Source organism: Nerophis lumbriciformis, linkage group LG02, assembly GCF_033978685.3.
Source record: "Nerophis lumbriciformis linkage group LG02, RoL_Nlum_v2.1, whole genome shotgun sequence".
NCBI classification, from domain to species: Eukaryota; Metazoa; Chordata; class Actinopteri; order Syngnathiformes; family Syngnathidae; genus Nerophis; species Nerophis lumbriciformis.
The window spans coordinates 27,031,390-27,058,115 of NC_084549.2; the positions used below are offsets into that span (position 1 = coordinate 27,031,390).

At 41.6% G+C, this 26,726-nt stretch overlaps 1 protein-coding gene across 10 annotated transcripts in view; it reads right to left on the reverse strand.

Moving 5' to 3' along the window:
- The window catches only part of tacc2 (transforming, acidic coiled-coil containing protein 2), a 93,833-nt gene that overhangs the window by 28,455 nt on the left and 38,652 nt on the right, over nt 1-26,726 (reverse strand). For 9 of the 10 annotated variants that reach the window (XM_061959855.1, XM_061959876.2, XM_061959860.1 and 6 more), the window contains 2 exons: nt 23,662-23,826; nt 1,193-1,293 (listed from right to left, as the gene is read on the reverse strand). In XM_061959855.1, coding sequence (XP_061815839.1) covers nt 1,193-1,293; nt 23,662-23,826 — 266 coding nt within the window. The remainder of the gene's footprint in view (nt 1-1,192; nt 1,294-23,661; nt 23,827-26,726) is intronic. The other variant, XM_061959826.1, reaches the window with a different exon arrangement.

Consider the following 26,726-nt stretch of genomic DNA (forward strand, 5'->3'; position numbering starts at 1 on the left):
TAAAATACTTTTTTTTTTTTTTTTTTTACACTTGGCACGTCCTGCGAGCCAAATTGTGGACGCTGGCAGGCTATAATCGGCCGACCGTCCATAGTTTGGGGACCCCTGAATTATTTCTTCTTTGTCTTTTCGTAACTGTTATCTTTGCACACTCTGCACACCGCAGGAAATATGAAAAGCTACTTGATAAACGATCACCCGGTAAAGATATTTGAAGCCGGCGAAGCTAAACATAATTTTTGAGGTATTTACAGTACATTATTAAAAGTTAAATGGTCAGATATTTGCTTGAAACAGTGGATGTTTCCGCACAGTTCTTTGCACTTAAAAATACATGTTTGTAGTAATAAATATGATTACAACATTTGAGAATTATGTTTGTCTTTAATTACAGTAAGTGTGTTTATTCTAAACATTCCTGCAATTTAATTTTACACAATATGGCATTTTTACCAAGTCTTTTTATTTTTGACAATTCCACAATAATATACCGTGGCCTTAATACCGTGATAATATCGTACCGTGAGATTTTGATATCCTTACATCCTTAGCGTTAGTTGTTGTTGAAGGAAATAGCGAACATTGTGATGTGTCTGTAAAATAAAAAATGCCGCCCCACGCTTAAAATGACCAAAGTACATAAATATGACATGTTGTTATGAATGTGCCTGTTGCTTCATTGCATATATACTTACAGTGTGTACTGTATATAAAACACTGATTATATTGTGTCCAGGTGGACGAAAATGAGAGCCCAAATTCTGTTGAACAGCATTTGTGTGATAGCAAACTTTCCTTTCAGTTTTACTTTGAATCTCAATATATGATTTGTAGTGTATGCTATTTATGAGGAGTGGGATTAAACAGAGTAGCTAACAATGGAATGTGCAAATCTATAATTTGGAAGAAAAAATCCAAATCCCATCACAGTATCTAAGGAGTTAAATGGCACAATGCACATTTGAGCATCATGTCAGTTGGACAAGTAAGTCATAGCAGGAGAAAATTCCTAATGACAATCAATTCACCAAGCTATACATTGGATGGAGAGAAAATAAATCCCAACCCCCATGTGTCATGATGATGCAGCATGACATAGCGATATTCTTTTTAAATCCACTGGGTGGTGCAACCGGATTCCCTTTGATCTGTTCTTTGTCTGACATGATGCTGAGTTTCCAAGAAGACTTACCTTTGTCATCAGTAGTTGGTAACTGGCTCTGTAGATCTGCAGGAGCCTTTACTGGAGTTGTGGATTCAGGAGTCTCGAATGCTCCATCAGAGTCAGAACTCCTACAACATAAGACAGGAGGATGGCTACTTAGTCAAGGCTGCTATGAATCATTCTGACATCACCTTGGTATAGAGTTTCCGCCACAAACCAGGGAGAATATCTTTCTGTGACAATTTTAAGTAGGAAGACCTAGGTATGTATAAACCACCACTTGAGACAACAAGATGTATTGATATAAAATAAAACAATCTAAAGCAAATGCTATTAAATTGGTTCGTCCACAGCAACATACACAGCACAAAAATGAGTTGTATGTTAGAATCAATGCCATAATGATCAACAGTGTCTTTTTCAATAGTGAGCACATTGCATCCTGTCTCACCTCTGTCTGACCAGCTCCCCTGCAGTCTTAATCATGTTGTCATGACTTGAGCTCCAGGACAGACGCCCAAAGAACCCAAAGGCTGGATCCAAGTCTGGACTACCTGCCGCCCCTCCCAGCAGACTGTCCCAGCCCCAGCGAGCCCACTGCAGTGGAGACAGAGCCTGCCACGCACTCACTGCCATAACGGCCAGCAGCTACAATGCTAGTGTCTGACACACAGGTAGACGCCCACAGTCTCTTCCAAGACAAGACTCTTCTCTTTTCACTGCTGCCTTTTCAAAATTCAGCTTTTTTCCTGATGCTCATCAATCTCATCAATCAATTCCTTATTCCTTATCGCTTATTGCTGTCATCCTTAGTCATCAGTCAGGAGCAAAACATGGCTTCAAATCTAAATGAGACAGACTGCAGAGGCTTACTGCCTGCAGACTGTGCGCACTCTCTCTCCCTTCTCTCAGCCTCCCTCTCTTTATCGACTTCCTCCCCATCCAGGTCCATTTTCATACACAAGCACTTTTTGAACCTATTCATTAAATAAATTACATTTAAAAAATTGGCAACACATGCCAGAGTGAATTCTGGGACTCCACACATCATACTAATAAGCAAATGATGGAATCAAATATACAATGATAAATGACAGATAGTACAAAATGACAATACACTGTACTGTATGTCAAAGTGCATGTGAATACTATCAAAAGGACAATACATATAAAGAAAGCAAATGCAATATTACTACAGAAAATAATTTATGAATTGCCTTCCGCCCAAATGCAGCTGAGATAGGCTTCAGCACCCCCTGCGACCCAAAAAGGGACAAGCGGTAGAAAATGGATGGATGGATTGTACATACCGGTATATGGATTTAATAAATGGAGAATACCTGAAATAAATAAAATGATTATAATTATAGTGCATTGGAGCTCATTTCAATGTTTTATGTTCTTACAGAAGACATTTTCCCCATGACAACATGATTGATGTTGCTATGGTAACTGGACTCCGCGCCATATGTTTCATTATTGTGTGAAAATTGCGTCTTAAACACTAGAAGGCATTGTAGGACAGGCAACCTGGCAAAGTTCTGGGATATGCATGTGTTACATTATATTAATATAAAATGATGACAGCTGCATTTTGTTTGTACTAATCTCATGAAAATGCATTATATTGTATTATGTTGGTGGGCATCTTCTATTTGATCAAACATTTGAATTCAGCAAAGTTAAGTGCTTACATAGAATACATATCATCCAAAAGACATAATAGTTGGATCCTAATGACCTGCTTTATAAAAATCTGAAAACGTATTTAGAAAAGCTGTGCAATCTCTGGTTGAAGGATAGCAGACAAAACATGGAGAGAGAAAATAGATGGGAAAGGCAGTCTGTGAGTAAATAGTGTTCCAGAGCATGAGGGCTAACCTAAACAAAGAGAGCAACAGCCAATGCTGAGAGTGGAGAAGGCCTGCCTGGTGACAGACGCTCTGTGGTGGGAGGTGCTGCATTTTAGACAGACAGATGAGACAGAGTCCCTGGCCAACATACACAGCCTTAACAGCTTTCACAGCGATGGATGGAGAACTGAAGCACGGTATTCTTATGGGAATCAGTGATGAAAATCCAATACAGTATTTTACTCTCGGATTTGTGGGAGGGTGGAAGCTGCATCATTGTTCCAAAGAGAAAGAGGATGAAAAGAATGAATGGCTGCCTGCTACAGCTCTTCACAATTGATTAGCTCGAGTGACTGGTACTCAAAATATTTCCAAACCACATCTGTCTGTCAGTCAATTAACAAATCCAATTTCCCTGCACCTCTAACTACAGTTCCTTGGTTTTCCCTTATATACTATCCATCCCCCCATCCAACCATTGTTGTCTTTATCTTCCCTGCATCACCTTCCTACTTTGTATAGACAATATATACAGTATGTATGAATATTACAACATGCTACAGTTCAACATATGGCAATACATTAATACTGCTATCTATTAGCCTTGTTAAAAGTTATAAACTGCTCGATAAAAACACCTAAAACGTATATGGATATCAGTACCTTAAACGGTAACAGTTTACAAAAAGGGTAAACTTATTACATATACATAAAGTACATTGGTTAATATGTTGTTTCTTTACATTATGAGTCATGATCTATTTTTTATTTCCTGTACAGCGCTCTTATTTGTGTTTACATTTCCTGTTTGCCTCCTTTTGTCACTACTTCTCCTGTCTCTACACTGGCTCCCTCACCTGTACCTGATTAGCAATCAAGACACACCTGTTCCCGGTTGCCAATCAGGATGCTTTCTATGCCAGCCCTGTCCTCATTGAAGATCCTTAGTTTCGACCCAATTCGTACATAGCTTTCCCTATGGTTCATGTGCACTTCCCCGCTGCACTGTTTCTTTGGTTTCTGTCATTAAATACATTATCACGTGCTCTTTGCTTGCCGTCTCTGCATTCTGGGGTTAAGCTTCAAGCTGTGTTTGTCCAGAACGTAACAACTTTGTAAAGACTTCCTACATTTCTGTAAATCAAGAGAGCGCTTATTTCCGTGTAGTGACCCCACATGATAGGGAAGTAAGCGGTAGCTTGAATGTGTTTGTATTTATTAAGATAATTATAAAAAATGTATACACCCCCTTATCTTTACTGTCCTAAAATTAAGACTTGTGTACATATATACAGCATAATACACACACACAAACATATACATAAATACATACATACTGTCGGAGGCAGATATTTACATATATCCGAATTTAAGTTGTACTTCTTCCATTTCTTCTCTTGATGCTCTGTCAGCAAGTATACTGTGTGTTGCCCTTGAGTTCTTTGGAATGTGTTGTGACTAGCATTTTGTTATGGCTAGGGAGGGGGAAGGAAAGAGAGGTTTTTGGCGTTGGGAAGAGAGACCATTTTGGGTGCGCGCGATAGAATGTTCGAGGGTTAGACTGGTCTCAATCAAAATGTATATTGGCAAAGCTTTCAGAATATACAACAAAATACCTATTCTGTCTCTGGTGGTTTTTCAACTCAGCTTTAAGTGTCGGAAAGAACTTGGGAGCGAATTGTGACTTGAATTCCCTGGGAGGAACTGGTCCAAAACGCAACAATACATACATACATAAACATATATATATATATATATATATATATATATATATATATATATATATATATATATATATATATATATATATATATATATATATATATCCATCCATCCATCCATCCATCCATCTTCTTCCGCTTATCCAAGGTCGGGTCGCGGGGGCAGCAGCTTAAGCAGGGAAGCCCAGACTTCCCTCTCCCCAGCCACTTCGTCCAGCTCCTCCCGGGGGATCCCGAGGCGTTCCCAGGCCAGCCGGGAGAGATAGTCTTCCCAGCGTGTCCTGGGTCTTCCCCGTGGCCTCCTACCGGTCGGACGTGCCCGAAACACCTTCCTAGGGAGGCGTTCGGGTGGCATCCTGACCAGATGCCCGAACCACCTCATCTGGCTCCTCTCGATGTGGAGGAGCAGCGGCTTTACTTTGAGTTCCCCCCGAATGACAGAGCTTCTCACCCTATCTCTAAGGGAGAGCCCCGCCACTCGGCGGAGGAAACTCATTTCGGCCGCTTGTACCCGTGATCTTGTCCTTTCGGTCATGACCCAAAGCTCATGACCATAGGTGAGGATGGGAACGTAGATCGACCGGTAAATCGAGAGCTTTGCCTTCCGGCTCAGCTCCTTCTTCACCACAACGGATCGATACAGCGTCCGCATTACTGAAGACGCCGCACCGATCCGCCTGTCGATCTCACGATCCACTCTTCCCCCACTCGTGAACAAGACTCCGAGGTACTTGAACTCCTCCACTTGGGGCAAGATCTCCTCCCCAACCCGGAGATGGCACTCCACCCTTTTCCGGGAGAGAACCATGGACTCGGACTTGGAGGTGCTGATTCCCATCCCAGTCGCTTCACACTCGGCTGCGAACCGATCCAGTGAGAGCTGAAGATCTTGGCCGGAGGAAGCCATCAGGACCACATCATCTGCAAATAGCAGTGACCTAATCCTGCAGCCACCAAACCAGATCCCCTCAACGCCCTGACTGCGCCTAGAAATTCTGTCCATAAAGGTTATGAACAGAATCGGTGACAAAGGGCAGCCTTGGCGGAGTCCAACCCTCACTGGAAACGTGTCCGACTTACTGCCGGCAATGCGGACCAAGCTCTGACACTGATTATACAGGGAGCGAACTGCCACAATAAGACAGTCCGTTACCCCATACTCTCTGAGCACTCCCCACAGGACTTCCCTCACTGGAAACGTGTCCGACTTACTGCCGGCAATGCGGACCAAGCTCTGACACTGATTAAACAGGGAGCGAACTGCCACAATAAGACAGTCCGTTACCCCATACTCTCTGAGCACTCCCCGAATGCCTTCTCCAAGTCCACAAAGCACATGTAGACTGGTTGGGCAAACTCCCATGCACCCTCAAGGACCCTGCCGAGAGTATAGAGCTGGTCCACAGTTCCACGACCAGGACGAAAACCACACTGTTCCTCCTGAATCCGAGGTTCGACTATCCGGCGTAGCCTCCTCTCCAGTATACCTGAATAGACCTTACCGGGAAGGCTGAGGAGTGTGATCCCACGATAGTTGGAACACACCCTCCGGTTCCCCTTCTTAAAGAGAGGAACCACCACCCCGGTCTGCCAATCCAGAGGTACCGCCCCCGATGTCCACGCGATGTTGCAGAGTCTTGTCAACCAAGACAGCCCCACAACATCCAGAGCCTTAAGGAACTCCGGGCGGATCTCATCCACCCCCGGGGCCTTGCCACCGAGGAGCTTTTTAACTACCTCGGCAACCTCAGCCCCAGAAATAGGAGAGCCCACCACAGATTCCCCAGGCCCTGCTTCCTTATAGGAAGACGTGCTGGTAGGATTGAGGAGGTCTTCGAAGTATTCCCTCCACCGATCCACAACATCCGCAGTCGAGGTCAGCAGAGCACCATCCCCACCATACACGATGTTGACACTGCACTGCTTCCCCTTCCTGAGGCGGCGGATGGTGGTCCAGAATTGCTTCGAAGCCGTCCGGAAGTCTTTTTCCATGGCCTCCCCGAACTCCTCCCATGTCCGAGTTTTTGCCTCCGCGACCGCTGAAGCCGCACACCGCTTGGCCTGTCGGTACCTGTCTGCTGCCTCAGGAGTCCCATGAGCCAAAAGAACCCGATAGGACTCCTTCTTCAGCCTGACGGCATCCCTCACCGCCGGCGTCCACCAACGGGTTCTAGGATTACCGCCACGACAGGCACCAACCACCTTGCGGCCACAGCTCCAATCAGCCGCCTCGACAATAGAGGTACGGAACATTGTCCACTCGGACTCAATGTCCAGCACCTCCCTCGTGACATGTTCAAAGTTCTTCCGGAGGTGGGAATTGAAACTCTCTCTGACAGGAGACTCTGCCAGGCGTTCCCAGCAAACCCTCACAATGCGTTTGGGCCTGCCAGGTCTGTCCGGCATCCTCCCCCACCATCGCAGCCAACTCACCACCAGGTGGTGATCGGTAGAAAGCTCCGCCCCTCTCTTCACCCGAGTGTCCAAAACATGAGGCCGCAAATCCGATGACACAACTACAAAGTCGATCATGGAACTGCGGCCTAGGGTGTCCTGGTGCCAAGTGCACATATGGACACCCTTATGTTTGAACATGGTGTTTGTTATCGACAATCTGTGACGAGCACAAAAGTCCAATAACAGAACACCACTCGGGTTCAGATCCGGGCGGCCATTCTTCCCAATCACACCTCTCCAGGTTTCACTGTCGCTGCCAACATGAGCGTTGAAGTCCCCCAGTAGAACGAGGGAATCACCCGGGGGAGCACTCTCCAGTACTCCCTCGAGTGAATCCAAAAAGGGTGGGTACTCTGAGCTGCTGTTTGGCGCGTAAACGCAAACAACAGTCAGGACCCGTCCCCCCACCCGAAGGCGGAGGGAAGCTACCCTCTCGTCCACCGGGTTGAACTCCAACGTGCAGGCTTTGAGCCGAGGGGCAACAAGAATTGCCACCGCAGCCCGTCGCCTCTCACTGCCGGCAACGCCAGAGTGGAAGAGAGTCCAGCCCCTCTCAAGAGAAGTGGTTCCAGAGCCCTTGCTGTGCGTCGAAGTGAGTCCGACTATATCTAGCCGGAACTTCTCCACCTCACGCACTAGCTCAGGCTCCTTCCCCCCCAGCGAAGTGACGTTCCACGTCCCAAGAGCCAGCTTATGTAGCCGAGGATCGGACCGCCAAGTGCCCTGCCCTCGGCTGCCGCCCAGCTCACACTGCACCCGACCTCTATGGCCCCTGCTATGGGTGGTGAGCCCATTGGAGGGGGGACCCACGTTGCCTCTTCGGGCTGTGCCCGGCCGGGCCCCATGGGGACAGGCCCGGCCACCAGGCGCTCGCCATCGTGCCCCACCTCCGGGCCTGGCTCCAGAGGGGGGCCCCGGTGACCCGCGTCCGGGCGAGGGAAATCTGGGTCCTTGGTTTGTGTTCTTCATCGAGGTCTTCGAGCTGCTCTTTGTCTGATCCCTCACCTAGGACCAGTTTGCCTTGGGAGACCCTACCAGGGGGCATAGAAACCCCCGGACAACATAGCTCCTAGGATCATTGGGACACGCAAACTCTTCTACCACGGTATATATATATATATATATATATATATATATATATATATATATATATATATATATATATATATATATATATGTATATATATATACATACATACATACATATATATATAAATACATACATATATACATATATATATATATATATATATACATACATACATATATACATATATATATATATATATATATATATATACATATATATATATATATATATATATATATATATATATGTGTATGGAAAAAAATCACAAGACTATTTCATCTCTACAGGCCTGTTTCATGAGGGGGGGTACCCTCAATCATCAGGAGATTTTAATGGGAGCATTCGCATACCATGGTTTATATAGGGCACAGAGTGGGTGGGTACAGGCTGGCGTAGGGGCGTGGTGAAGTGTTCCGTCTTTTCTATGAGCCTTAGCTTGTAGTCATTCTGCGCGGGTATGGGAATGTTCTTCGTGGAGTAGTCGATGTTGAATTTTTCCATTTCTGATCGTCGTACAGTGCTCAACAAATGTCAATTTGGAGCGGAGTATATGTCTTAATAAGGTTATCCAAAAAATAGTGCTCGATACCGTAGTAGAGCGCAATATATGTATGTGTGGGAAAAAAAATCACAAGACTATTTCATCTCTACAGACCTGTTTCATGAGGGGGGGTACCCTCAATCATCAGGAGATTTTAATGGGAGCATTCGCATACCATGGTTTATATAGGGCACAGAGTGGGTGGGTACGGGCTGGCGTAGGGGCGTGGTGAAGTGTTCCGTCTTTTCTATGAGCCTTAGCTTGTAGTCATTCTGCGCGGGTATGGGAATGTTCTTCGTGGAGTAGTCGATGTTGAATTTTTCCATTTCTGATCGTCGTACAGTGCTCAACAAATGTCAATTTGGAGCGGAGAATGACTACAAGCTTAGGCTCATAGAAAAGACGGAACACTTCACCACGCCCCTACGCCAGCCTGTACCCACCCACTCTGTGCCCTATATAAACCATGGTATGCGAATGCTCCCATTAAAATCTCCTGATGATTGAGGGTACCCCCCCTCATGAAACAGGCCTGTAGAGATGAAATAGTCTTGTGATTTTTTTTCCCACACATACATATATTGCGCTCTACTACGGTATCGAGCACTATTTTTTGGATAACCTTATTAAGACATATATATATATACATATATATATATATATATATATACATATATATACATATATACATACACACATACATACATACATACATACATACATACATACATACATACATACATATATATATATATATATATATATATATATATATCAGTGGTGGGCCGTCAGGGTCAGCAAGGCCTTCTCTGCTGGCCTAACATAACCAGAAATTACGATCATAATTAAAGAAAAAAGTAATTTATTTATTTATTTTCCCTAAATATCTAAAAGTATTCATATTCTCTTCATGTCATATTATGCTCTTTCCAGTGCTGTTGTTTTTACGTAAGAGTTTGTATCCAATCAAAATGCAGCTAGCTTATGTTTCCATGCTGTACCAAATCTGCCCGGGGCCTTAAGAATCAACAATGCGGGCGTATGTGCACTGTAAGTGTACGGACACATACATATTCATTGTGATAGCCAATCAGATCACGAGTTGTTGTCAGTAAGGCCTTCTAGCTGGCCTTACGCTCTGATTGGATACACACTTGGACTCACAAGTTGCGAAAACAGGAAGTGGCACCGGAGCCATACGAGCCATAGAAAGCCACAGAAAACTCACCTGTACTCGCAAATATATATCTGCCACCTAATCAACTTGTTGCTCTCTTTATAAGGCCATTTTTAAAAAAGATACTTAAGAGAAACTACATCTTGTGAGACGAGGTCGGCCGACACCGGAAGCTATCGCGGAGGGTTTGCCCGCAACTTTCACACAAACCGACAGACTACTACGAGCGGTACCACTGGCTTATACGGCGTCGAATGGATGCTACAAATTGTGAGTTCAAATATTTTATTTCTTAACTTTTTCATGTTTCATTTGTTTTATACAATTATTTTAATTTTGACAGTACCACGTAAATATGTTTTAATTGCTGTAGCTGGTTTATTGAATGCGTCGAAAAATAGATCGTTTTGTACACTGTTGAGGGAATTCAATGCGAAGTAGTGTGCAAGTGTGTTTCTGTATAGTATCTCCAGCCGTGTCCATGTGGTGACATAAATTACAGTATTTTGAGAAGTGAAGTCGGACTAAGTAGGACATCACTGAAGGCCGAGGTGAGAAATGCATGGACATACATATATACATACATATCATACATACATACATACACACACACACACACACACACAGATACATACATACATACATATATACATACACACACACATACATACATACATACATAAACACACACATATATACATACATACATATACAAAGTTCACATTGCAATGCATGATACTCAAGATTTACAGACAGTTACTGGTTATGTCTTCAGTATTTGTCATTATTATTATGTGTTTGACCTATAACGACCAGCAGAGGGAGCGCTTATATTGTTATTACCCTGTTCAGTGAGCTGTATGGGTAAGCGTGATGTCATGGGACATGCACTTTCTGGGAAAACAGCCTCTTTTGTTTTTACAAGCTACGATTAATGTTCTTTACAGATGTCATGTGTTCCGCACTATGCTAATACTAAGGAACGCCTGGCTTTCAAAATGTAAGCATGAGATCATCACATGACCTATCTCGATCAATCTGAAATTATTGAGAGCAGACAGATGGCGCACTGAAAACAATTGTGTTATATGCCTTTTGATAATGATAGCACATCAAATCATCAGTCTTACTAACTGGTGGCTTTCTGAAGGCGAACAATTAGCTAATGAGCACAGTAAAACAAAGTGTGATGTTACGCACACTACCGGTAATAGAAAAATGCACTCAATCAAGCAACAAGGTCTGAATAAAAGTCTTCACCAAATCCTTGTACAAAAAACATTATTTCTACATTAATAACATCATCTCCAATCTCACTCATCTCTCTTTCTCCACACACACACACAGGTCCTCGCTCCCCGGTGCAGCTGTATGTCTGAGCTATAAATAAAACAAAGTGGAGCACTCTTGGCCTGTCTCTAACTCTCTCATCCAGTCATTTTGCTGTACACAGTGCTCCATTTTAACACTGGCTCCTGCTCCCAGCATGACAATGATGTCGCCCTTAACCCAGCCAAACATCCCTCCACCAGGCTGAACTCATTGACTCGATCTGGCTTCCAGTCTATAACATAAATGAAACGGCACAGTGATCCAGTACAGTGCTTGCACGTGCCTGCGCATGTGCTCACATGCCTTCATTTACACCACAACAACATTACGACAACAAAGACCACATGCTCGGACGGCTACAGCGGGGTACTTCACTATAAAATAAACAGCTCTCCATTATGCATTTGCAAGAAATAGAAGGTAAACGACAATATGAAATTCTCCACTACGCTGTGTGCAAAAAAAAAAAAAAAAAAAGCATCACCATTCAGATTATTTCTGCATGGAAGGCTGATTCAAAGCGATGAATAAAACATACACATGACAGCAGAGCTCAAGCTGCGATTTTGCCTGTTTTACTTTTTCAAGGTAATATTTAAGGGTTATATTCAATAACAGGAAATCATTTAAACGGACACTTACATGTGTTCTTGAGTTGGACATGAGGTCTGTCCTTGCTCCAAAGATTCGTTGGCTCCCATTCTCAGCTACCTCGCCCCCCCTCAACATGCACTTCAGCTACTGTCCACATCCACCTGCTCCCTTTCAAAAAACCCTTTTCCTTCAGCTGTTATCCTGTACCAAAGAAGGCGAGCGCAAGCTTCTAACGCTGCACTGCAGAGAATAACCACGTCCTCGCATTAAATCCGCGGGTTATTAAATGTTCATCACTTTTTGAATATAGCATCCTCATCCTCTGCGCTTGCACAATGAACATGTTCCTCTTATTCCGTTTTGTTCATCTGAAGAATGAAGGTATGAAGGCAAAATGTACAAGGATGGATAATCCAAATAAATGCAACAATAATCCTGCTTTCTTGTCGCCTGGTATGAGGTGTATGAGGTACCTCCTCTCTGTTTGGATACGGCTGAGCAGTGATGCTGCACACCCTGCCTCCTCCCCCATCCAAACATCCCCCCTCAGCGCTACAGCATTTTCTAGACGAGGGAGTCAAACAATAGAACCCCAATCACAGAGACAGTGTCCCCATTCCACTATTCTAAAGAATTCCTACCTTTGTCCTATCTGCATCCACCTTTATTACCGAGCAGTTACATGGAAAAATGGATCGTTATGCCTCTTTTTCAGACAATGACAGCTTTCAGCACTCGGTGTAACCAATGACTGTGATGTTGGAGGTAAACAAAAGACTGAAAGAATAGTAGTGGCGTGTCATTCAACTCTGACCTCGTTATAGTTTTAGACGTCTACGCCTCTCCCTTCTGTCAGTAGCTTAGTACCAGCATGTACTAAGATATATATTGTTTTAAACATCCACTAAAATAGAGCCCTGATTAGCAATCATTCAATGACGTATTTTTTAGTACAAGACATAGGAACACTTTAGTGCAGTGTTTCTTAACCATTGTTGGGCTGCGAATGTCCCCTAGAGCAGTGTTTTTCAACCACTGTGCCGCGGCACACTAGTGTGCTGTGAGATACAGTCTGGTGTACCGTGGGAGATTATCTAATTTCACCTATTTGTATAAAATATTTTTTGCAAAGCAGTAATTATAGTCTGCAAATGATGTGTTGTTGTTGAGTGTCGGCAGAGTAACCATGTAATACTCTTCCATATCGGTAGGTGGCAGCAGGTAGCTAATTGTGATCACAATATGCTGACGACAGCGGGAGGCAGTGTGCAGGTATGAAGGTATCTAATGCTTAAACTGAAAAACAAACAAAAGGTGAGTGCCCCTAAAAAAGGCATTTAAGCTTAGGGAAGGCTATGCAGAACGAAACTACAACTGAACTGGCGACAAAATAAACAAAAACAGAATGCTGGACGACAGCAAAGACTTACAGCGTGTGGCGCAGAGAAGGCGTCCACAAAGTACATCCGAACATGACATGACGATCAACACTGTCCCCACAAAGAAGGATAAAAACAACTAAAATATTCTTGTATGCTAAAACAAAGCAGGTGCGGGAAATAGCGCTTAAAACGAAGACATGAAACTGCTAAAGGAAAATACCAACAAAACAGGAAAAGCCACCAAAATAAGAGCGCAAGACAAGAACTAAAATACGACACAGGAAAACAGCAAAAAAGTCCAAATAAGTCAGGGTGTGATGTGACAGTACACCTACTTTGAGACAAGAGCTATATTGATGCATGCTTAGTTAGTTTAAAGTCATATCAAACGACTTTTTATTGTCAATATCGAGTTTCATATTTTAATGATTTCTGCTGGTGGTGTGCCTTTGGATTTTTTCAATGAAAAAAATGTGCCTCGGCTCAAAAAGGTTAAAAAACACTGCCCTAGAGGGCCGCCAAAAAAAATCTGTTTCTCAGCTGTAGTCCCGTATGGGCCGTGGCTGTACTTAGTTGTAATACACTTTTCCACCACTTGTGGCAGTAATGACAATATCAAACAAACAGAAGAAGTCTGGCGCTAAAGTCATAGAGCAGGGGTGTCAAACGTCTGGCCCGCGAACAGGTTTTATCCGGCCCGGGGGATGAGTTTGCGAAGTATAAAAATGAGCCGAAATTTTTGAATGAAAGAAACTGCTGTTCTAAATATGTCCACTAGATGTTGCAAGAGCAATTCTTTGTATCTCTGTAGATTATGCTAGATATGTAAAAAAATAAAAAATAAACCACATGATATGCACCAGTCGAAGAAAATGATTAAACAACATAAATAACATCCTGTAATTTGATTTTGATATACTTTTTTTTATCTTGATAGATTGAAAATTAACACCAATGAGTTAACTGATGAACATTATCACATAATTTATACAGAAAGTATAAATAACGACAGGTAAAGATAGAATACTATTAGCCCCAACATGTAAGGACGCGTGCGCGCGCACACACACACATACACACACACACACACACATATTCTTCCACAAGTTTTAACTCAAATATTGGTGAGTCCCTGGAACAAAATATGGGTTGGGAGTGCGTGGCCAAATATACATTTTGTGGGTCCTCCTTGACGGGAATATGTTTGAGAACCACTGATGTAGAAAACTTTTTTTCTCTCAGAAAACTGTTTAAAAGAAATAGATTTCAGGTCTTTATTGTACCCACGCTTAGGCGAAGTGTTCCTTTTGCCCACATTGACGATAACATGTTGGGGCTTTATATTTTTTAGTGCATGGCCAGGAGTGTTTTCTTTATGCAGTTTTTTATTCACATTAAACCAAAAAAAAGTCTGCGGGCTATAGAGCGCTTTCTATTTGGGCTCCAGTACTATGGAATGCCCTCCCGGTAACAGTTAGAGATACTACCTCATTAGAAGCATTTTAGTCCCATCTTAAAACTCATTTATATACTCTAGCCTTTAAATAGCCCCCCTTTTTTGGACCAGTTGATCTGCCGTTTCTTTTCCTTTCTCCTCTGCTCCCCCCTCTCCCTTGTGGAGGAGAGACACAAGTCCGGTGGCCATGGATGAAGTGCTGGCTGTCCAGAGTCGGGAACCGGGGTGGACCGCTCGCTTGTGCATCGGTTGGGAACATCTCTGCGCTGCTGACCCGTCTCCGCTCGGGATGGTTTCCTGCTGGTCCCACTATGGACTGGACTCTTACAATTATGTTGGATCCACTATGGACTGGACTCTCACAATATTATATCAGACCCACTTGACATCCATTGCATTCGATCTCCCCTAGAGGGGGTTGGGGGGTTACCCACATATGCGGTCCTCTCCAAGGTTTCTCATAGTCATTCACATCGACGTCCCACTGGGGTGAGTTTTTCCTTGCCCTTATGTGGGCTCTGTACCGAGGATGTCGTTGTGGCTTGTGCAGCCCTTTGAGACACTTGTGATTTAGGGCTATATAAATAAACATTGATTGATTGATTGATTAAACTAGCGTGGTTAAGTGGGTTCGAGAAATCGGCGAAACCCTCACACATCGTTGGGTTGCGTCGCTAAATATGAACAGTGGGGTACATATTATATTGTATGTCGAGAGTTTTTGTCTTCTTACGTCTATGGATGTTGTCATTCATCCAGGTCATTCTGCTCTCAGGGCGTTCAATCGATCGCAACTGGACTGTACGGTTTGTCTTAGCAGATGTTTCACCTCTCATCCAAGTAGGTCTCAGTAGTTACTGCTCATAGACTTAGATTGGTCAGATCTAGTCTAGCGGCTGGTGCCAAAACCCCAAATATTCATACCCCAACACCCTCACAACAGCACTCAAGTGGCATTAGAAGGACCAGTATTGATATTGTGTACACCTAATTTGTCTTTTTTTTTTTAGACATCTTCTGTATAGCATGAGTCCTATGGGGTGAAATAAGAGCAGGGACAAGTTCCTATTGATTGTCTGAGAAGGAATGAGGAAGAAAGACTAGCAAACTGAAATATGAGGAGAACAATCTATTGTTCACGCATGGGAAATCTATGAACGAGGGCTAACTACAACAAAAAAATACCCCCTGTAGCACGTGAAATCATAATAGTCGAGATGAATACATGTGATGTAAATGACACATGAAAAAAACTGAAGAGTTTCAGTTCCACAGTGCAGTAAAGCCATGCAGTGTTCATCTAAAGGCAGATTTTTCTTTAAAAAGATGGGGGTTGCATGTAAACCACCCATTAAAGGGTGTTTCCAGGGAATAATAATGTGATTCTGCCCTTAAATGGACCAAATGGTCGATTTTTAACAGCCAGAGGGGAAAGGTAAATGCAGTCTAGTCACATGGACACCAAATATATTGATTGACACTGCCAAACCCATGTTCAAAGCATGCAACAAAGCATGTACTGCATGTACAATGCTCTATACGTGAATTACTTATACCTTCTTGAGCCTTGCAAGTTTGCCTGGACTGCAAACTGGAAGAAGCGATACCAATTTGAATGCACTTAGGCAGTGAGAAATACAGCAATGGCTGCGTTTTTCCTGAAAGATTTATGACAGGCCTCAAGTAGAATCAAGCTCACCACCAGCTGCACAAAGAGAATGGTAACAGGAATGCGGTAAATACAATCTAACCTCTGTAGACTGGATGCATTTTAAATTAAACTGTGTTGTATTTCAAATAATGCTATGTCTAGCCTTTTAGTGGCCTAGTGGTTAGAGTGTCCGCCCTGAGATCGGTAGATTGTGAGTTCAAACCCCGGCCGAGTCGTACCAAAGACTATAAAAATGGGACCCATTACCTCCCTGCTTGGCACTCAGCATCAAGGGTTGGAATTGGGGGTTAAATCACCAAAAATGATTCCCGGGCGCGGCACCGCTGCTGCCCACTGCTCCCCTCACCTCCCAGGGGGTGAACAAGGGGATGGGTCAAATGCAGAGGACAAATTTCACCACACCTAGTGTGTGTGTGACAATCATTGGTACTTTAACTTTAAAATAATGCTATGTCTAGCCTTGTTACTGTAGGTTAGTAACAATAACAAAATAACATTTACAGTACAGAAGACTTACAAATAACCCACATATCAAGCAACCAAGAGAATAAACTATTTCAACAGCATTTTGAAATTGTAGAAAAAAGCACAAGTATATCCATGAAGCTATACCATTTTGTCAGGAATAGCAGAATATCTAAAAAAAAATTAAAAAAAATACAGTATATATACACACACGTATATATATATATATATATATATATATATATATATATAGGGAATGGGGTCACAGCAAAAACAGGAGAAATGAAAGTGTCCATATACCTGTATACGCGGATACTTAATAAAGGCATATTTATCTTTGCGTTTAGGGCTCTTGTTCACATGAAAACGCAAACTTTTGTCGTTATAAATTCTGACTTTGCAAACGCTAACCAAGCTGAAGAGTTCCAAAACTCTCCGCTCAGCGTATACATGTACACGGCTCAAACGGAAACTTGTACTCCTCTGATGACGTCACAGTTTTGCGCTATCATTTCCAAAGTTCAACAACACGGCCTTGCTGGCTTTAAACACAATTGAAAAAAATAATTGGTATGTGTTTGAACATAAACATGCTGCATATCATGATCCCACATGACAATTACTTGTATTTTGTATAGTTTGCCTCCATTTGCTACCACTCCTCCGGTTTGAGTGCTGGCTCCGTCACCTGTGCCAGGTTGCCAATCAGGATGCTTTTCAGGACTGGATCAGTGTGCTTTGTACCTCAACGTTGTACCTTTGCTTGCTTTACGCGTCATACGACTGTTTTCCATTTGTGCACTTCCCAGCTGCACATTTTTGTTTTTGTGTTACCTGCGTTTCCTTTCTGCACTTGCCTGCCGTCTCTACATCCGGGCGGTCCGTACATACATCGAAACGTAACAAAAAACAACACAGTGTAGCTTAATCATTTCTTCTTATTATTATTATTATTAATATTAGTATCATTATTACAACGGCTTTAGCACACTCAAAATCTTGACATATCTTGCAAGAAATTGCGGGCTGTGCATTTCACACCTCGGCCTTCAGTGATGTTCTACTTAGTCCGACTATAATAAATACATCTCATAATACCATAATTTATGTCACCACATGACCACAGCTGGAGAAACATTATAGAGTAAGACACTTGCGCACAACTGTCCATTGAATCACCTCGATAGTGTACAAAACGGGATATTTTCCAACACATTTAAAAATCAATAAACCCACATCAGCAATTAAAACATATCCCTGCGTGGTACTGTCAAAATAAAAATAATTTCAAAAACATTAAAACATGAAAAATAGACACATTAAATATTTAAACTCACAATTTGCAGCACTCATCAGAAGCTACTAACCAGGGGTGTACCACTCAGTTGTTTGATTGGTTCGAAGGTGGCGGACAAACCCTCTCACCGGCTGGGACAGGTTGGCAAGCTCGGCTGACATTGTGTCACAAGATCTAGCTTCTCTTGAAATTACCTTCTTGAAAATGACCTTGCAAGTCTATCTGCAACCTAATCAACCGTTAGCTCTCCTTTCGGCCACCTTGGGTGAAAGATTCGAGCAGATATCAGATTTCTCTGCTCGCCAAGTGTGGATCCCATAGCTCTGTTGATTTGCACTTCCTGCTTTCACAACTCACAGCTTGTGATTGGACATTCAATTGTGAGTCACAAGTGAGTAACCAATCACAGCAGACAATGTCTTGTTCAACAGGTCAATGTGTGGCAATCTAGGGAGGTCTACTGTCAACAACTCGTAATCTGATTGGCTATTGCAACCGTCTATCATCTTTATGTTCTCCGTTAACCTACACCAATGGAGGTTAATTAGTGTCTTTATTACGAAAGCTTTTTTTAATTTATTTTTTTTACACATAATTTTTTTACAGAAATTAAGTGTATAAAAATTCAGGGTAAAAAAACCAGTATATAAAAATTCAGTGCTGAAAAATTCAGTGTCGAAAAATTTGCTGCTTCAAAAAGCAAGAGTCACTTCTGGCTAAAGCAATCGATCGTATCTCAGAACCAGCCAATGAGGTGTCAAGTTTGAAGTCACGTTAAAAGGGTCTTGCAAAATAATTGAAAAAAGCAGTTAACAATTAATGGTTAAAATCTGCACTTTCGAGTGAAATACTATTTTGAGTTAAGTCATGATATGCAGTTAAACTGACTGCGATACACAATGTGACCAGCAGATGGTGCTGGATATATAGATGTTTGAAGCGGTAGAAAATGGATGAATGGATGGATGGATGCATACATGGAGGGAGGAATAAATGTTTGAGCATAAGCTCCTTGTTCACAAGACAAAGTTTGGTCATTAATAGATTAACCAAACACTATGGTAACAATAGGAAGCGCTGCTTCATGCAGACTAAGTACAAGGCAGTGGGCGAGACAGCGACAAGTCTGAGACATCGATGTAATATCACTGTTGATTAATACTACAAAACACAAAACCAGTGAAGTTGGCACGTTGTGTAAATCGTAAATAAAAACATAATACAATGATTTTCATATCCTTTTCAACTGTTCTTTCACAATATTATGTCACTCGACATCCATTGCTTTCGGTCTCCCCTAGAGAGGGGGGGGTTACTCACATATGCGGTCCTCTCCAAGGTTTCTCATAGTCATTCACATCGACGTCCCTTATGTGGGCTCTGTACCGAGGATGTCGTTGTGGCTTGTGCAGCCCTTTGAGACTTTTGTGATTTAGGGCTATATAAATAAACATTGATTGATTGATTGAACTTATCTTCAACTGAATACACTGCAAAGACAAGATATTTAATGTTCGAACTGAGAAACTTATTTTTTTATTGCAAATAATCATTAACTTAGAACTTAATGGCAGCAACACATTGCAAAAAAGTTGGCACAGGGGCATTATTTACCACTGTGTTACATGGCCTTTCCTTTTAACAACACTCAGTAAACGTTTGGGAACTGAGGAGACCAATTTTTTAAGCTTTTCAGGTGGAATTATTTCCCATTCTTGCTTGGTGTACAGCTTAAGTTGTTCAACAGTCCGGGGTCTCGGTTGTCGTATTTTACGCTTCATAATGTGCCACACATTTTCAATGGGACACAGGTCTGGACTACAGGCAGGCCAGTCTAGTACCCGCACTCTTTTACTACGAAGCCACGCTGTTGTAACACGTGCAGAATGTGGCTTGGCATTGTCTTGCTGAAATAATCAGGGGCGTCCATGAAAAAGACGTTGCTTGGATGGCAACATATGTTGCTCCAAAACCTATATATACCTTTCAGTATTATTGGTGCCTTCACAGATGTGTAAGTTACCCATGCCTTGGGCACTAATACACCCCCATACCATCACAGCTGAGATAGGTTCCAGCATCCCCCGCGACCCCAAAAAGGGACAAGCGGTAGAAAATGGATGGATGGACCATCACAGATGCTGGCTTTTGAACTTTGCGCCTATAACAGTCCGGCTGGTTCTTTACCTCTTTCGTCCGGAGGACACGACGTCCACAGTTTCCAAAAACAATTTGAAATCTGGACTCGTCAGACCTCAGAACACTTTGCATCAGTCCATCTTAGATGAGCTCGAGCCCAGCGAACCTGGCGGCGTTTCTGGGTGTTGTTGATAAATGGCTTTCGCTTTGCATAGTAGTTTTGATTTGCACTTACAAATGTAGCGACAAACTATAGTTACTGACAGTGGTTTTCTGAAATGTTCCTGAGCCCATGTGGTGATATCCTTTACACACTGATGTCGGTTTTTGATGCAGAACCGCCTGAGGGATTGAAAGTCACAGGCTTTGCAGCTTACGTGCAGTGATTTCTCCAGATTCTCTGAACCTTTTAAGGTAATTACGGACCGTAGATGGTGGAATCCCTAAATTCCTTGCAATAGCTCGTTGAGAAATGTTGTTCTTAAACTGTTCGACAATTTGCTCACGCATTTGTTCCCAAAGTGTTGACCCTCGACCCATTCTTGTTTGTTAATCACTGTTCTGCAGAACAGTGATATTACATCAATGTCTCAGGCTTGTCGCTGCCCCGCCCATAAACTCGTCCTTTGTCTGCATGAAGCAGCACTTCCTATGGTTACCATAGTGTTTGGTTAATCTATTAATAACCAAACTTTGTCTTGTGAACAATGAGCTTATGCTCAAACATGTATTCCTCCCTCCATGAATGCATCCAAACATCTATATATCCAGCACCATTACCATGAATTGATTAACGTGGACCCCGACTTAAACAAGTTGAAAAACTTTGTACGGAATATGTACTGTACTGTGCAATCTACTAATAAAAGTTTCAATCAATCAATCAATGCTGGTCACATTGTGTATCAGTCAGTTTAACTGCATATCATGACACGTACTAACTCGCAAACCCGCACAAACACACCACCGCCCAAACAACCGAGACACAGCACCCACACCAGACAAGAGGGCAGCGCTGCCACCGCATCAAGTCACCAACATATACCCCACAGCGCAAGGCCGGACCACACAGGCACGGACCCCGCCCAACAGGAAGCGAAACCCACGTGACGCCACACAATAAATAAATAAATAAATGAATTAAAACAAAATAAAATAAAAAATAATACATGAATAAAAGCCCTGCACACTCAGCGAGGTCTCCGTCCGGGAATGGCAGGGCACCAGACAGCAGTCCGCGCAGCCCGTGCCGGCCAAGGAGGCAATGAGGGGCGCGCCGTACTCCCGAACCCCAACCATGTGTATAAGGCCCCCAGAGTGTCTACTGTGTAGTTAAAATTAGGAGGTCAGCCGTTACAGCCGACATCCAGTCCCTATTGATGTGTGTACTATGTACTGAATTCTTTATGCATTGAATTTTTAAACACTGAATGATTTTACACTGAATTTTTATACACTGAATTGTTTGACAATGATTTTTTTTACACACTGAATTGTTGTACACTGATTTTTCATACACTGAATTCTTTTTCAATGAAATTATCAGCATAATTTGAAAAATCAGCAAAATTTTAGTTCACAAAGTTCAAACGCCAAAAATTATTTCACATAAATTCCGTGTCGAAAAAAGCTTTCGTAATAAAGACACAAATTCACCACCATTACACTGCACAAACCACCGCATTGATGATTCAGAAGGCCTTGGCAGATTGATACAGCCCTGACAATAAACTAGCTGATTTCTGAGCAACACTGGAGCCTAATAGGACACGAAGAGAATAATATGAAAACTTTTGTATATTCAGGGAAAGTAAATAAAAAATAAAATTAACATTTATCAATTTATGATCATGATTTATGTTAAACCAGCAGGCCTTGCTGACCCTGACGGCCCACCACTGCTTACAAGAAATGTCTACATATGTTCATGAAACACCACAAGAACAGGGGTGTCAAACTAATTTTAGATCAGGGTCCACATGGAGAAAAATCTACTCCCAAGTGGGCCGGACTGGTAAAATCACGGCACGGTAACTTAAAAATAAAGACAACTTCAGATTGTTTTCTTTGTCTAAAAATTCATGTTGTTGTTGGGTTTTTTTACACTTACATGTTACGATTAATGGTATTCTATCTTTATTTGTCGTTATTTATACTTTATGAATAAAATATGTGATAATGTTCATCAGTCAACTCATTGGTGTTAATGTTCAATCTATGAAGATAAAAAATATCAAAATGAAATTACAGGATGTTATTTATGTAGTTTGCTCATTTTCCTCGACTGGTGCACTAACATCATGTGGTTTATTTTTTTTACATATGTAGCATAATCTACAAAGATACAAAGAATTGCTATTGCAACATCTAGGGGACACATTTAGAACAGCAGTTTCTTTCATTCAAAACATTTTGGCTCATTATTATACTTAGCAAACTCATCCCGCGGGCCGGATAAAACCTGTTCGCGGGCCTGAGCATGAGCCGGCCATACGTTTGACACCCCTGCCATAGAAGATGCACAGGTCAATGCCCATTTTTGTTTTCAGGTGCCATTTCTGGGAGAAATTGGTCTTGTTTCATTTGTAATTTGTTTTTGGGGTTTTTTTTTGTTTTTTTGTCTGCATATGGTGTCACGGACCAATAAAAAATTAGCTGGGGGCCGCAATAACCCCCAAGCCAAACTTTGGACACCTCTGGTTTAGTTATAGGATAGGATATACTTTTATTTATTTACTTATCTTACAATGAGGAAATCACGTTGATGCAGTGCAGGTTTTTACAAACAGTAACGGAAGTTAGAACATTTTATTAAATACTACATATTGCACACTAATATGTATAGATAAAAGATAAAAATAAAAAAACACAAACATCCGTATTGCACACCAAGAAAAAAAGATCACAGTAAATCACATAACATAACCCGCCACATAAAAATAAGAAAAAGTGATGATAGAGGTTAACAGCACCAAATTGTGGAGAGTGACGATAGCGTAGTCCAAATTATTAAATATTGCAACCAAGTAAATAAATCCACAAAATGCAACAAAGGGCTGCTCAACACTTGTAAAGTAGATTAGTGTGCCAGATGTCCATTCAATGGCTTAATTTGTCCTGAAATGGAATTGGGCGGATAAGAGTATCTGCAATTTTCATTAAGCAAGCTAAAAGGACTACTAGCACTAGTAACTATTTGAGAGAAGAGGCATGACTATAGTCTAGAGCTCACATAGCACAACACAAACAAATGCTGTGTATATCATAATGAGAAAAGCAATGGGAATGAAGCAAGGGACAGTTTCAGGAAGAATTCATACCTTAGAAGAAGGCGGCAAGGAGGTGCAGAGGGTGGGCAGGGATCCTCACTCTGGGCAATAGAGTGTGCAGAAAGAGGAAGGCGCGGAGATGCAGGCGGTGTCTTCTCGGGGGTTGCAGAAGTAAGAGTGGAGAGGTCAGGAAGAGGAACAGGCTGGGGGTGATGTCTAGGTGAAGTCAGGGAGAAAGCAGTGTGTTTAGTAAGGGGGGCACAGAACATCAATAGACATCTCCTCTACATGTGAAAGCAACTAATCCAAATACAGTTGTGTGACGTTGCGTAAACCTAATATTGACCTGATGACTAACAAGATTGCTCCCACCATCTCAAGCGTGGTTTTGGATTAGAACCACACTCAGTTGAAAGTCTCCCTACACGTTCATAGTCCATGTTTCCATGTCAAGTTTAAATGCTTAGAACAGCCAGTCTGCTTGAGGGTGTCAAGACTTATTCGTCATTGGCCACCTGGGGGAGTGGATTTGGCCCTGATCCAGTTTCATCTTATCAAGAGGGGTGCCCGCTAATCTGACAGGCAATGAGATGGACGCCCATGCAGCTGTTAACCACTTGGGATATGTCTCCTGCTCAGCTCTAAAAATATTCGAGGAGCCTGCAAAACTAAAGCATGTTTTGAGTAATGGAGCATCAGCTAAGACCGACTATTTAGTAAAACCTCTACTTAATATTAGATTTACAGACGCGCCACAAATAATTGTTTGTCTGACTGATCACGCAGCAATCAGAGGCAGTTTTTTGCATTTGCATTGGTTAAAACGCGGCTGTCGATGGAAATCTTTTTTTTCCCATTTAATTATTTAAATGTTATTTATTTACTAATTGTTTTTTTTAATCAGATTAATTACAATTTTGAATTTGGATTAATCTTTTTTTTTTTTTTACAGTAAAATACTTTCGTCCACAATATAAATTACTTATAAAAAGACCACAATATTTTATTGTCAGAATGTCATACTTTATGACAAAATTGCAAATGTTTGAGTATGACTCATACTCACACATTTTTTATTTGAATGTGCGTAATTTATTTTCTCAAAACTTGGTAACAGTGTTATCTAAAGTCCTGTCTGGGTTTATTTTGAAGCGAAAAACACCAGTCGGACCTATCCTGACTAATTTTTGATCTGATCACTGACTGTATAACAAACCCACACTGCCTTTCAAATAACCATTATCGGTTGAGGTAAAACTAAATAAATTGTGTGATCAATCTGCAACTATACATGACTAATTTGATCATTTTTTTGTGATTGATCACATGAGCTAATTCTTTATTTTTGATATGCCGTATTTATTAAATCATTTTTTATTTGTGTTCAAACTAAATAACGAGACAGACATTAATAATAAAGTAACATCAAGTGCATAAAAAATAATATCTAAAAAATAAATACAGTAGATAATACAATATTGTTTTTGTTTTTTAATACTTGTAGTCTACCGAGAATGGCCATAATATTTTTGACTCTTGGGCAAAAAATGCTTCTATTGTGATGTAGATGATTTTGATGAAAATAATTTAAAGTGTATAAAAAATTCTACTATTTTTATTTGGTTTTAGCTTTGTATTTTATTAATTTCATTTTATCAGTTTTTATTTTGGTTTCTTCTGGCTATTCTTTTTACCTATGTCCCAATTTTATTTTAGGTGTTTTTCAGATGTATCTCACCAAAGGCAACACGTTTTGGTGAGTTTTTGTTGCCTTTATTTACTTTTATTATGTCTCTATACTCATTATTTTATACAGCACTTTGGCCCACTTTGGTTATTCTTAAAGTAGTCTACAAATAAAGTTGGATTGGATTTGATGCCTAAAGAACTTGTAATACTCTACTGTTTTCATCCTGGGATGAGTAAACAAGGAAAAGACAAACAATTTCCTCTACCGCACTGTTATCCACATTTGAAAACAGGGACCATTCTCCAATGTTTTTGCATAATCCTGCAAACTAAGAGTCATCAAAACAATATTGCTTGGCAACTATTTCTACAACTACTCCTACAATTATATACATATCTTGATTTCAATTTGGCCATGTGCTTCTCATGAGACCCTTTTTTATCAAAGCCATATGCTGTGTGTCATATCTGGCCAACTGACCAAATGCATGCTGGAAATAGAATGAAAGTCATAACAAAGTGTCATCCAATACCCTAGCGGCCCCTAAGTCAGACAAAAGCAATGCAGGTGTAGCAAAATAGACTGGGGCAGTGTCTGTGATTTCTTTCAGTGTAAATAATATTGATAGCAACTGGCTACTTCTAATCAGCGTGACAAAAAGAGAGAAACGATGTGCTTCTTTTCAGTGACATACAATTGAACTTTTTTAAGACTCTTCTGGAGACTGTCAGACCTCTTTGGCACAGTTGGTTTCTGGAAAGTGGCTCACAAAAAAGCAACATCTTTTTAAAGTCGCTTTGTCAGGGATAATTCAAAAACACACAGTATTATCAATCCTGTAATTCAAAGAGGATCTAAAGCCTTGTGGTTTTTGTCGGGTGGAATACATCACTGCCATGAGATGATCCACTTCACTTGTGCCATCTGAAGCATATGCATCTACGATTGCCATGACAACCAGTCTATTTACAGTTCCGTGTGGTTTCTAGAAATACCTCCTTCTCACTCCTAACACATGGATGAGACTAATCTTACATAAAAACACTATCGTCTGTGCCATAAACCACCAAAGTTAGTGGCAGGATGCTCCGAAGGAAGCCGCGTCAATTGGATTTTTTTGAAAAGGCAGCAATATGACGAGAGATTTTGGCATTTAAAACAGGTGAGGAGAATAAAGAATGTTGTAAGTGTGTCATTGCCAGTCTTTATCACCTTGTGTCCCCTCTACTCCTACCATCTGGTGAGGTCAGCAAAGTGCAATGGTTACCATCTGCTATGTCCACCTGGACGTACTTAGACATGGACACAGTATATATACACACACACGCACACAACTCTCAAACTAACTCACCCAAATCTCCGCCATGAGGTTATCCTAACTTTAGGGCTATCTAAGCGAAGGAAACGCTTCTGAAGAATTCTCGCT